Source organism: Cryptotermes secundus, unplaced genomic scaffold, assembly GCF_002891405.2.
Source record: "Cryptotermes secundus unplaced genomic scaffold, Csec_1.0 scaffold1230, whole genome shotgun sequence".
In the NCBI taxonomy this organism is placed as follows: domain Eukaryota; kingdom Metazoa; phylum Arthropoda; class Insecta; order Blattodea; family Kalotermitidae; genus Cryptotermes; species Cryptotermes secundus.
The window spans coordinates 284,681-299,331 of record NW_019743170.1 but is presented as its reverse complement, the minus strand read 5'-3'; the positions used below and the strand labels follow the sequence as shown (position 1 = coordinate 299,331).

The 14,651-nt window shown below is 43.9% G+C and overlaps 1 protein-coding gene across 2 annotated transcripts in view; it reads left to right on the top strand.

The window, feature by feature from the left end:
- Nucleotides 1-14,651, top strand: part of LOC111874011 (dendritic arbor reduction protein 1) — a 235,113-nt gene that overhangs the window by 150,341 nt on the left and 70,121 nt on the right. For both annotated transcript variants that reach the window (XM_033755298.1, XM_023869114.2), the window contains exon 3: nucleotides 2,157-2,216. In XM_033755298.1, the coding sequence (XP_033611189.1) occupies nucleotides 2,157-2,216 (60 nt within the window). The remainder of the gene's footprint in view (nucleotides 1-2,156; nucleotides 2,217-14,651) is intronic.

The window sequence follows — 14,651 nt, the reverse complement described above, 5'->3', positions numbered from 1 at the left end:
TAAAATGTTACCTCTCTTTAGTTTAAGGCTACATAACTGCTACAGTTGAAAGACTGCCGTAAAATATTAGAAACGTCAAGATATTTTTTTGAATATGGATAAAAAATTCTCTGACCCGTTTAACTCACAACAGAAATGCACGAACATAATTTCCAGACCCATTTATATATAATCTCTAGGTACCAGACGCGTATTCTTCGTTCATGAGACCCCTGCGTGCTGCATGGCCGTCGTCAGAACGTATGAATGAAAAGTGTTAGCGGCCACAGCAACAGCTGTAGCGCAGTATGGACACTTCTCCAAGGCCGGTGAGTGTTCACTGGTTTTTGTTCTGTCCACTGTTTATTTACAGTTAATCTAGCAAGTAAATAAAACCAGAAACACGCTAATACAACAACCTGACTGCCATATATGGAGGTGATGGCGCCACTGGTCCATTACTCAGTAACTTAAGAACAGTTGAAGTGAATCTTGGCGGTTCGTTTACATTAGCTAAAAAATATCCATTTCACAATTTGTTTAAATTTAACGAGCTAACGATGTAAGATTACGACGAACCGAGTTCTCATCCTGTATGTTCATTCGTAGTTTAACGTTACGTTGCATCAACTGAAAATGTTACTTAGGCTTTAGTAGACCCACAGATCAGTCGTGTGGCTGTGTGGAAACAGCTCCATTTAAACGAATGTCTCGCTAAGACGTATCAAAAATGCTTGTGAAAAAAAAAGAACCTTGGACTCAGTTGACGTGATTTGGAAGGAATTAAGAAAATGTATATATTTAAAGGCCGATCACAGCGGCCGCGCAGTCTAAGGCGTGAACTACCTTCGCCCGCTCGAGCACTGGGGTTGTGGGTTCGAATCCCATTCGTGGCATGGATTTGTGTGTACCTTTATTCTGCTTTTGTGTTGTTTTGTGTGTAACTCGCGGTCTTACGATAGGCTGATTCCCCGTCCAAGGAGTCCTACCGACTGTATGTAGGATTAAGAAACTGAAAGCGGCCAGGGTCCAACAAGAGGATTGTAAAACCATACATGGATGGGTGGGTGGATAAAGCCCGCTGAAATTTCAACGGCTAGTTGTTACATGTATTCATGTATACTTATAGTTTATTTAATGCTGCTCTGATTGAGACATTTCAATGATCGGGTATTAATGATTCATAAATTGGAAGTAGTGTGCAAGGAAGTTTCGGTGGCCTCAGTCATGTGCTACCTCGGCATCTTACCGAAGGAACAGTGTAAGTGTCCGAGACTCGAACGGGAGTCTGTTAACACAAATCAGAATTGTTGCCGCTTGATCCAGTTTTCTCTGTAGTTCATTTTTAGCGTACGTTCCTTATTTTGAAGAAATGGAAGCAGGCTTATGCGATCCCAATGATGTCTGTGAACCCCCCCTCATTAATTTCTAAATCCCTGAACGAAAATTTATACATGGTACGCATATAACTGCGTACTTCATAAATACCTCCCATCAGCCTGTGTGTCCCTCTATCGTTGCTATTCAACGGTTCGCTAAATGTATTTCCCTCCCTTCACTGTTTAACAGCGACTTGGTAAACACGTTCCCGCGGCATCGAATGCACTCACAACAATATAAGAATTGGTTTACGCGTGTGTCTGTTGGTCTGTCTGTGTATCGCCCTATCGTTGCTAGGTAACAGCCCGGTAAAAATGTTCCAGCGCGAGCGAGGAGTTGTTGGAGGCGTCGTTTTATATGAGGTTCATGTCGTTGGTAAGGAAAATAGGCTATTAGTTCTCCCAAGAACTTGTTAGCTTACCTTCCTTATTTTGAAAAAAAAAAAGGATTTTTTTTTGCTACGGGGGTGGGACTAAATCCCTTGTACTGCTGCCCCTTCTGGCCTATTGTACCAGCCCCGGTTGATAGGTGAGGGTAATTGTAGAGCATTATGGAATGAAGATCGGCAGGGGAAACCGGAGTACTCGGAGAAAACCTGCTACTTTGTCCACCGCAAATTCCATTTGACCACAGCCGGGATCGAACCCGGGCCGCCGCGATGGGAAGCCAGCGACTAACCGCTTGAGCTATGGCCCCCCCCCCCAAAGTAAGTCTTATTTAAATTTTCCTAAAAAATAATTTTAGAACTGTTCCATTTCGTTACTGCATTGTTTGACATTCATGTCCTTTGATTGCAGGTTGTACGAAGGTGTACACGAAGAGCTCTCATCTAAAGGCCCACCAGCGAATACACACGGGTAAGTATGCACACAGATGTTCAATATGACCTGACTGTTGTTACGCACGATCATACCAGAGCACTGCACAACGCCGTGTCCCTGCGTACTGACTGGAGAACCGCTGAACGCGTTCTCATGAAATGTGGCAGTGCTGTGTGTTACTAAATTACGATGATAAATTGAAGTTTCAATTGAAATCGGGCAACGGTAACACATGTATTTGACAAATTCCAGAAGTACCCTATGAAAATTTTTCTAGGAGATTTCAATGCCAAAGTAGGGAGGGTTCAAACCAACGATTTGGAATGAGAGTTTGCATGAAATTAGTAATGATAATGGAGTTAGAGTAGTAAACATTGCCACATCAAAAAATCTTACTGTCAAAAGTACAATGATCCCGCATCGTAACATCCATAAATTTACTTGGACATCTGACGGGAAGATACACAATCAGATCGACCATATTTAGATAAATAGGAGACAGCATTCAAGTATACTTGATGTCCGATCATTCAGGGCAGCAGATTGTGATACTGACCACTACCTGGTGGTGGCGAAGTTTAGGGAAAGACTGACAGTGAGCAAACAAACAACGCAAAGCGTTCATATGGAGAGGTTCAATCTCAAGAAATTAAATGAGGTAGAGGGTAAAGAGCAGTATTGTGTTGAAATCTCAGATAGGTTCGCGGCCTTGGGAAAACTTGGACACTGAGGTGGATGTTAGTGAAGCTTGGGAAACTTATCAAAATTCCTACCAAGGAGAGTCTAGGTTATTATGAACTGAAGAAGCATAAGCAGTTGTTAGATGAAAGATGCGCAGAATTACTAGACCAAAGAAAACAAGCCAAATTGCAATGGTTACAGGATCCAAGCGAAATACAAAGGGATAATCTGAAAAATATAAGACGCGAAACCAGCAGGCATTTCAGGAATAAAATGATGGAATATCTGAAAGACAAAATTAATGAGCATTCAACGAACAGTAAGAACAAGAAAAATAGAGACCGAGATAGATGAGTAAATGACTTCAAGAGAGCTTACCAACTTTGAAGAAACTGAGGACGAGAATGGTGATCTGCTTGCAGATTCCCACTACATTTTGAATAGGTGGAAGAACTACTACTCTCAGTTATTGAATGTACGTAGGGTCAATGATGTTAGGCAGGCAAATCCATACAGCTGAGCCGTTAATACCTCATCCTAGCCCTTTTGAGGTTGAGAGCGCTTTTGCAAAATTGAAACGGTATAAATCACCAGGTAGTGATCAAATTCCGGCAGAACTTATTGAAGCAGGAGGTCAGATATTACGTCCTAACATCCATAAGCTAATTAATTCTACTTGGAATAAGGAAAAGCTGCCAGATCAGTGGACGGGGTCTGTTATTTTACCAGTTCACAAGAAGGGCGATAAAACTGTAGTAGTTAACGTGGAATATCACTGCTATCAACTTCATACAAAATTTTATCCAACATTCTTCTCTCAAGGTTAAATCCATATATAGATGAAATTACTTAGGATCATCAGTGTGGGTTTCGACATAACAGATCAGCTACTGATCAGATCTTTTTGCATTCGTCAGATATTTGAGAAAAAATGGGAGTACGACGAGACAGTAAATTAGCTATTCATAGACTTCAAGAAAGCCCATGATTCAGTTAGGAGGGAAGTATTGTACAATATTCTGATAGAGTTTGGGATACCCATGAAACTTGTTAAACTGATTAAAAGGTGTTTAAACGAAACTTATAGTAAAGTGTATATAGGTAAACATTTGTCTGATAAATTTCCTATCCAGAATGATCTAAGACAAGGAGATGCTTTATCGCCACTCATTTTTAACTTTGCCGTAGAATATGCCATTAGGAAGGTCCAGGGAAAACAGGTGGGACTGAAATTAAACGGGACACATCAGCTGTTGGTCTACGCCGCTGATGTGAATCTACTGGGTGATAATGTAGATACCATAAAGAGAAACACACAAACTTTAATTGATGCAAGTAAAGAGGTTGGTCTAGAAGTAAACACAGAGAAAACTAAGTATATGTTACTGTCTCGTCACCAAAATGCAGGGCAAAATCATGACATAAAGACAGGAAACAGATGTTTTGAAAATGTGGCACAGTTCAGATATTTGGGAACAACGATGACAGATTGAAACCTGATTCAGGAGGAAATTAAGAAGCGATTGAACTCGGGTAATGCTTGCTACCATTCAGTCCAGAACCTTTTGTCTTCTCGTCTGTTGTCGAAAAACATAAAGATTAGAATATACAAAACTATAATTTTGTCTGTGGTTCTGTATGAGTGTGAAACTTGGTCTCTGACATTAAGGGAGGAACATAGACTGAGGGTGTTTGAGAACAGGGTGTTGAGGAGAATATTTGGACCGAAGAGAGATGAAGTGACAGAGGCTGGAGAAAACTGCATAATGAGGAGCCTCATAACTTGTACTCTTCTCCAAGTATAATTAGAATGATCAAGTCAAGGAGGGTGAGGTGGGCAGGGTATGTAGCACTAATGTGGAATCGAGGAATGCATATAGGATATTGGTGGGAAAGCTAGAAAGAAAACGACCACTGGGGAGACCAAGGCGTAGGTGGGTGGACAATATTAGAATGGATCTTAGAGAGATAGGATGGGATGGTATGGATTGGATATATCTGGCTCAGGATAGGGACCGGTGGAGGGCTCTTGTGAGCAAGGTGATGAACGTTTGGGTTCCATAAAATGCTGGAGAATTCTTGAGTGGCTGCAGATTTGGCATCTCAAGAAGGGCTCAGCTCCATAATTAAGTATTATAATTAGTGGGGTGAGACCGAGTCCACTTGGTACTGCGGCCACTACTTGTCTATTGTAGCAGCCCCAGATGATAGATGATAGTGATTGTGGAGCAATTGGTGGAAGGAAGATTGTCAAGGGAAACCGAAGTACCCAGAGAAAACCTGCCCCAATGCCACTTTGTCCACCACAAATCTCACATGGTCTGTTCCGTGTTCGAACCCGACCCGCCGCTGTGGGAAGCCAGCAACTAACTCCCTGACTTATGGCACGGCTATCCCTCAGTAACAGATCTTGAAGGTCAATAGGGTTGTAAGACGTCGAGGCTTCCACATTTTCTAGATAGTCGGCTGACAGATGGCTGTTAGACTGTGAGCCCTACGCGCCGGCCGCACATTACCCCAGGGGCATAGTGCGGCTGGAAGGATTAGGTCAATTGAAAAATCCAGTGACCATCAAGAATCGAATCCGCTACCTTCCGGCTTGTAGCATAGTGCCTCAACTAACTACACTGCCGCCGTGCCCTCTGCTACCAGAAGTTCAGTTAATTAGTAAGATGGATATTAGAGACATGGGTTGTGAGGATACTCTGTGGGTGGATAATAATAGGCGGAGAATATGTAAGGACGCAGTTCTCTTTCAGCAGGACAATTGAAAGCCACAAGAAAACGCCGTGAGAGTCGGGTTCATTGAGGAGGTGCAACTACCGCCCGAAGCCAGTAGCGGCTTGTTACACAGCCTCTTGGCTTTCTACACATGGGCCACACGTGGCCCAGTTCCCTATCCGGGCCACTTCCTCAATCCTCTCTCTCTCTCGGTCACACACGCACGAGCACGCGCAGACACACACATACACTACCAGCTGTCTGAAAAGTTTAGTGATATGAACGCAGGTAGAGGATCAGAAATTTTATTGCGACCATTTGATTTTGTCAGGTCGAAACCGAAATTTCGGAGGACTATGCACACTCCCTCTTCAGGGCAGGCACTGGAAACGTTACGAATATATATGAGAGCTCAGTGTTTAACCGTATTTTCGAAAATGACAGACTGAAGAAATTTGAGACATTCGTTTGATTTTAAAAATTATGATTGAAGTTACGTATTTAACCCGGTAAAGCAGATTGGTTACTAAATATACTACTTGCTTCAACACTAAATAAATCTGCATCATGTCCATAGAGTGTATTTGTGTGGTTCATATGGTTTTCAGAAGAAGGATCGTTGCCTTTTGATATTTTAATGAGATGCAATGCGTTCTCTGCGACATTTAGGAGGAAAGTAAAGCCTCCATTTTAAAGGTAGAAAGCTCTCGTCTTTCCGTGAAGATAGAGACGTCATCTTCCTGGAAAACATTGGTCAGCATCTACGGCGTCACATCCCAGAAGAAGTGGCCCGGAGAGGTGAGCGCCAGTGACACCGCAGCTTCGCAGAAGTCTAGGGACTTCCGTCTTCTGGGTCCATTGAAAGTCAACAGACGTTTCTGCAGAGCATGTTGCCACCACCTTCACAGTTCTCGTTTTCCTTGCAGCATATGGGACCATTAACAGATGAAGTTAACTGATGTTACGGGGAACTAACACTGAATGAAAAAGAAAACCCCGGAATGTTTGATTTTGTTTCCCTTCACTCCCACCCCTCCCGGTGGTGAAACGGCCGGGACGTAAAGCTGACCACTGACCATCTTTCGCGGAGGTAAAAAAGAAATTGTGGAGCTATACCTTCACTCCCCTGTACGTCTTAACGATGCTGTTCACAACGTCGATGGTAATATGATTAATGGAAGCGCTCGTTGCCTGGTTGAAGTACTACGGCGTCAAGTGCCTGGAAGGACTGAGTAAAACACGGCCGATGCCCTGAAGGAATGTCTGAGTATCGAACTGGGTTCAGCCTAATGTCAGGTTGTGTAATTTATGTAACGACGTTGTCAGTAATTTGAAGTTTAATATCGTCGACTGATCCGATGTTAGTAGTGACTTAGAAATGGGTTTGGGGGTAAGCGGGCACGGTCTAATTTAACGTACCATTTCGACGATTTCCTTGGGGGGGGGGGACTGTGGAAAAGCACGAAATACATCAGAATAATCGGTGTGCCGGCCGAGATTTGAAGTAGTTGCCTCTAGAATGCAGGTCAGAAGTGTCGGTACGTGAAGCGATTGGCGCTTTGTGTGGGGTCCCGTTTTGGGTTGCATGAATGAGCAATATCCTTAACAATGCTATGGCTACCCACTGTTGCCTGTATTTCCGGAGGGATCGAGGGGAAACTGTTTGGGTGGACCCTGGTTCCATCCCCCCGCTAGTTTGCTCATCCTTGCACGAACTCCGACCTTAATGTAACAGTGGCATAAGAACGCCTTCATGACGTGCAAAGACAGACATGTGAAGTTCTGGGACGAATTTATGTAACGCGTGAAGCCGGGATAGCTCAGTCAGGTGTCGATCACCAGATGAAAAGTTGAACGTTTTACTTTTCTACTGATTGGCGTCTCATAAAAGACAATACTGACGTCCAGCCTCCAAACCAGTGGCCACCTTCTCTGGGATGAAGCGGTCGGGGCGTGTAACTGATCATTCCCAACTAGTGCCGAGGTCAAGAAAATGTGGATCTATACCTCCACTCCCCCATACACTTTCATGCCATAGTTCGTAATTGGTTAAGCGCAGAGATAACTTCCTTATTTACCTGCCGACATTAACTTATTGGACGTTAATGGAACTTAGCTCCAGGCTTGCGATTTTTCTAAGCTATTTAATGTTTCTTTACACCCCGTTTTGACATTTGTCTGCTCACCATCAGGGGTACAGTTAACTCTTTTACTGACATTAAGGAATGCCATCAATTTATGTGCTCCCACTGAAGAGAGCCGCCAGTCCGCGTACTCCCATCAGAGGATGCTCCTAACTCATTCGCATTGAATAATGACAGTTCATTTAGTCGTATTTTAGAGTATGCCGCCAGTTCGTGTGATCGCATTTGAATATGCCGCCAGTTCGTTTAGTTGCATTAGAGAGTGCCGCTAATTAATTTAGTCGCATTTGAATATGCCGCCAGTTCCTTTAGTCGCATTAAAGGTGCCCCCTAACTCATGTAGCTGCATTGGCGTGTGCCGCCAGTTCGTTTAGTTGCATTAGAGAGTGCCGCTAATTAATTTAGTCGCATTTGAATATGCCGCCAGTTCCTTTAGTCGCATTAAAGGTGCCCCCTAACTCATGTAGCTGCATTGGCGTGTGCCGCCAGTTCGTTTAGTTGCATTAGAGAGTGCCGCTAATTAATTTAGTCGCATTTGAATATGCCGCCAGTTCCTTTAGTCGCATTAAAGGTGCCCCCTAACTCATGTAGCTGCATTGGCGTGTGCCGCCAGTTCGTTTAGTTGCATTAGAGAGTGCCGCTAACTCATGTAGTCGTATTAAAGAGTGCCGCTAATTAATTTAGTCGCATTTGAATATACCGCCAGTTCATGTAGTCGCATTAAAGGATTTCGCTAATTCATGTAGCTGCATTAGAGTGCCGCCAGTTCGTTTAGTCGCATTAGAGAGTGCCGCTAATTCGTTAGTAGCATTAAGAGAGGGCCGTTAATTCATTTAGTCGCATTATAGTACCGCTATCTCATCTGGTTGTATTAGGAATACATTTGTGTATCTGTAAGGACATCACTAACTCAGCTACGTACACTTCTTAAGGAAACCAGTAACTCACGTTCATTTAGGGATGTCTACACACAACTGTTCCACCGTCCAAAAAATTAAGGCGCGTCAGCTTAGTAACAGCAGCGGTTGTGATGAATCCGTAACCTCGAAAAGAGGCTGTGTGGAGTGACGCGAATATGCGGACATTCCATACGGACCACATATCTGTGTGGATATGACATCAGACAGCTTGGCCCCAGAATTCTAGAACACGAACCTCACGGAAATCAATTTAAAATTCGATGGGTTGGTGATTAATCGACAAGCTGGCTGACTCAGCAGCTTGCAGCCTGCAGATGAAACCACGCAAACGCTGCATCATGTTATTTACGCAGTTGCCTGGCCATTTTGGCGCAGTTTCAACTCTAAGACTATGGAGGCCTTGACTAGAGACCCCGCCTGGGGACACGACGTCAAGACTTGCCAAGTCGTTTATTATACAGCTCTCTCTCTCTCTCTCTCTGTGTTACATGCCCTGTACTTTCTCTTCTGAACACCTGCTGTTTGGTCCAGACAGCGAGCTCCAAGATTTCAGTGTCTGTTCGAAAGCCAAACCGCGAGAGAACTGGAGTGGTAAGGTGTATAGAACCAGTCTATTCAACCTCTTTCAAAGGTGTTCTGTACTGTTGCCCCTTTCGAAACATCTACTGCTGACATGTCACGCCAGACTGTAGAGTAAAGAAGGAAAATCGATACTTGACACTTGATGTTCTTGAAACTGTTTATCTAACGAACATTCCTTAAAATACTTACGCTCTCTCGACGTCCATACCGTAATGTATAAATATTGTCTGGTGTAAGTTTGGTGTTGGAATTGAGGAAAAGCAAGGGAGTATGTGTTCTACAGCTGTGATTGGATGGTCTGCTCTCCAGGAATTTAGTGGCTGGACATTTTCTATGGGACGAGGGGGGGAAAAATCCCTGAACAGATATGAAGCTAGCACTCTTCAGAAGCATCGCTGCGAGAACTTGAGATCGTACGAACACTGAAATGATTATGCTTACTTTAATAAGCCGAACTGGACTCGCGGGCCAGACTCATACGTGTATGGGCCGCCTAACCTATCAAATGAGTATCGGGGAGCTATTTCCCCGGGGATAAAAGCGGTGAGAGCGTGAAGCTGACCACTCACCTCCAACTAGTGCTGAAGTCAAGAAAACGTGGATCTGTACATCCACTCCCGCATACGTTTTCGTGGCGTGGTGCTTAATTATTTAAGCACATGGACAACTTTACCTTTTTTGGCTTTACGCAGGCCACGCATAACTGTTGTATTTCTCGTCATGAATGCCCGATTGAATGTTTATGTTTAAATTATGACGTGGGCTCCATTCCAGTCGCTGACGTTACAGAAACTGCTAGTCGTGGCCCAGCCTACTGATCTGCATTGACAGTGTGTCCTGGAAAGTTGCGAATTATGTTATAATACGAGGCAAACTCAGTAAATAGGTCCCAAATGGCTATAAAACGTAAAAAGCAAGTTTGGATTCGAACTTGGAAAAAATAACTTTTCTCAACGGTCTCTGTGTTGACTACTGAACATGCGCATGCCCATCTCCTACCTAGACTCATCAAGCTGGACTGTGCTGGTACCTAGTGTTACACATACGAGTACAAAAGCTAGTACATCCATTACAGATGTTCCATTTGTGACCTATTTACTGACTCCCTCGTATATATAAAACCCAGTTTAATGTGTGTATACAGACCGTGCTTTTGGACCTGGCCTCTGGGTTGCGAGTGAGAAGTGATGAGGCAGTGGTAGAAGCTGCGGCCCTGTTATAACCCGCATACCTCAGTCAGTGCACTCGACCGTAACCACTGTGTTTGCTTGCGCGAACAGAGGACGTACTTGCTTTCGGCATCTGTCAGATGGCGTTGATTGTCCGAAGCCTCGATGCATCACTCGATAACACTTGTACATACTTTCACATCCATAATTGGAAAAGCCACTTTTTGTGTGTGTACGTTTATATTTGCTTGCTTGGGCTCACAAAGACGCGGTCCTAAGCTAAACGTAGTAGGTAGCACATCTGATATCTGCCGTCGGTATTCTCATGTAACACCGTGGTTTGAATGATATTCACTTCAGCTGTCATAGCTTAAAGGCGAGGGGGAAGAAGGGAGGAATGACCACAGGGTGGGCAAATTAAAGTGACAGCAACGAAATAGGGCGAAAGGAGAGAAGGAGATAAGGGTACGAAAGGTGATACTTTTTGACAATTCACGAGACTTCTGTTGAATTTTCATTATACAAATCATTTACGAAAAAAAAAGAGAGAGTATATTAGTCGGAACCTGGCAGACCTTAGAACGGGACAGAAAACGAGCTGTCGACACTTCCTCAGAATAAAGATGAATCCTTTGGGATTTTAAATAATTTATTTGGAACGGGAGCTGAGATATGACAAGTATACTCGCGAAGAAGCTCAGAGCAGTTCAGTTGAGTTCAGAATCTTTTTTTTTTTCCTTTCCGCCTGTCATCCGACTAAAATCTGAACCATAGCTTAGTTAGTTAGTTATTGGAGAGGGTGGGTTTCCCCATGCACTTAGACTAGTATTGGTCCATTGTGCTTCCCTCTATGATATTCTACCAGTCTCTATACCCTGCCGATACTGGTGCTTACCATCAGTCCCGGCCAAGCCAGCGAGTTCGGCCTCTACTGGCTTAGCGGTATCTATAATGCTTCCCCCATCTATCAGAGATGTTAGAGACTACTGTTGGGCGGGAAATGTCCTTGAATTTTGCTCAGTGACCTTAGGAGATATGAGGTTCTTTTACGTGCCGTAAAGCTACGACACGGGACCCACGGCTTAAAGTCCCTCCCGGAGGACTTGTTCCCTGAAATTTTCCGCCCTTAAAAATTCCACGACCTCCGCCGGGTTTGAACTCGCGTACTACGAGTCATGAGGTGGGAACGTTACCCCTAGACTACGGAGGCCGCTTGAACCATAGCTTAACTCCATTTATATGGCAAATTGAGGGAGAGTTAAGACGGGACAGCTGAAAGAGTAGTTGAAAGGGGAAATTAAAGGGGGAAGTGAGGGGCATTATTTCCGTCCCTCTGATAAGATCAGTATGAAAATCAAGAGGTCAGGATGGTTAGAAGCAGTGGCTAGAGACATGTGCCACGGAATTTTATGAACTGACGTAAATTGCATAATTCGTAAGAATAATTTTGTGGCCTACAGAGCAATTTTACTTAATTCTGATTAGTTTAAATCGGGAGGGCTGCATGAGTAGCAACTTGGAACTTGGGAACCATCATAGCGTTTGCTTGGAGACAGAGGAAAACCCAGAAAACTATGTCGAGATGACCGTTCGCAGAACTTTCGGATGCGTACTCTGATGATCGTGTTAAGAAAAATAATGGGACCTGAGAATTAATGACGATAATTACATAATGAGAAGCTTCATAAATTGTACTCTTAATCAAATGAAGGAGTGTGTGATGCGCGGTGCATAAGTAACACCTGGAAAATCGAGACCTAGATTCAAGTGGACTGGATTCATCTGCCTCAGGATAGAGTCTAGTGGTGAGGACATTTGTTGAACACAGCTATGCACCGTGTGTGGGGGTTCCCCCAAATAGCTGGCGAACTTATTCAGGTGAATGACTCTTGGGGGGCTTTTGAAGAAGCACTTAAGCTGCGTGTAATGAAATCCATGTGTGGATGTAATTACATGTGTTAAATTTGCCGCTATATGCGCATAAAGGGACTGACGTCATCGTGAGTCACCCTGCTGCTTGTCACCCGACTTTCCTTGTCCGACGAGGCACATACCAAAACTCGATGGACGCTGCTGCGGGCTACAACTTTAATACATTCACTGCACGTGTCATGATGAAAACGGTTGGCTCTAGTGCTTTTCTGGTTCCGTGTGATTCATTCGCGAGGTGAGCTCTGCTGACTGCTGCAGTACAGCCAACTCATAGCCCGCTGTCGAGTAATCTCCACGGCCTTCTTTCTGTCCTTATTTCTTACGGCCTATGAAACTGATTACAGAAATGAGGCTTCCCAGACTGTGTCCAGCCCATGCTGATCAAACTTTTTTGAACGTCAGACATTCTTATGCTTCTATTCCTGTCGCTCCCACTTGGAGCACAGGGCATCCTTGAACCGCTTCGTTTCATTTAAGTTTCTTAATCTTATACAGTCGGTAGGACGCCTTGGACTGGGGATCAGCCCGACTCAAGGCCGCTATCTAACACAGACATCCATGCTTTGAGTGGGATTCGAACCCACGATCCCAGTTTTCGAGCGGCTGAAGACATTTCATGCCCTAGACTAGGCCACGCTGTCACTGTGATCGGCGTCGGCCACTCTATAAGCCTTTAAAAACCCCTGCGAAAGTCGGAAGCCAAATAAGTAACAATGAAAATCATGTTACAGGTTTCAGGTTTTCATCGTGAGTAACTGTTGAAGTTATTTCAGTTCTTGGGTAATAACAGCGTGTCAATATGAGCAGTATTGCCCGATGTTCCGGTGGTACATTGTACCTCAGTCTTCGGAGTTGAAGTGTATTGGGTGGGAGTTTCTCTGTACGAGAGCCATGCTTTGTTTAATCACAGTTTTATTACATTTTGCTTATACACGTCGAGGGCTATTATCATTAATGCACACTTTGTGCTCTTTGGCATATTTTCTTTATTTTTAAAACAAAAGAAGGGTTATGAGATCACCTTGCTGTCTGTGTGTTTGTGTATCCCACTTTAATTTTTAGTTTTCTGTGCTGCCCCAGGACCGCCTCTGTGGTCTAGTAGTCAGAGTAGTGGGTCTACGGGGTCCACTCAGCCTCGTGAGGACAATCGAGTAGCTATTTCAAGGAAATAACGGCTCCTATCTAGAAAACCGAAATTAACGGCCGTGGGGATTCGTTGCGCTGACCACGCGACACCCTCTATCCGCAAAAGTTGGCACTAACTTCGCCGACAAGCGGCGGTCTCTCGGTCGGTATAGTTCGCTTGCGTACTAAAACCACAGAGTTTTTTTTTTGTGCGGTCCATGTCGTTTGAAAGGAAAATACAGGTATATTGTGATTCTAAATTGTTGTCGGGGTTTCGTGGCCTATAATTTTCAAACAGGAAACAAAACAGAACTGTTTACGGAATATGAAAGTGTAACTCAGTTTTATTGCACATAGACTCACTCACTGCTGCAAATGCTAAACAACTTCAGCATCGCGCCTTTCGTGGTACGTAAAGTGTCCAAGCGGTATTCAGTTTCCTTCCAGGTGTACTCTAGCATTTGCGGTGTAACTGTTTCGATCGCAGCAACAATTCTGAGCTTCAATTTATTGAGGGAGGTCACAGGGGTCTTGTAAACAGTGTCCTTAACGTATCCCTACGGGAAGAAATCAAGCGGCTGTTAGTCCTTCCAAGAACTTATTTCATTTAGTCCCAGCCAAATGCCAGTAAGAACAGTCTTCAGTTGTAACTGAAGTTCCCTCAAACTTCCGCTCCCCCCCCCCATCCGAATTGACACTGACCACAGGAAGTTGTCCGAGATCACGTTTACATTTCTGTTTCGGAAATCCAAAGAAACGCAAGCTGCTTTCCGCTCATGTTCAAAGTCTGTAATCCTAAAAGAGGCATATCTTTGCTTATCAGATTTTTTTGAAACTCACCTGGAGAGATCCGTGCATACAAAGGAGCTGAACAAAACAAGAAACAAATGACTGTTTGCCTGGCATGTAGGTTAGTTGGTGTGTTTGCATTGTTACTGCGTGCAAACGTGTAATATTTCCAAAGCCTTACTTAAGTTATATGGCATAAAGCAACCCACATTTTTCTCTCTACACTTCACCAATTTCATTTTCCTCGAATTTACATTCAGAAATGTAGAATCGAGGGTTCACTATCTCCCCTACCCCATACATCATCATCGTAAGGCAAAGAAATAGGTAAAGTTATCCATGGAACAAGCCGTGGAGGCCCATAGGGTTGTGAGACGCCGAGGTTCCCACATTTTTTAGACGTTGGGG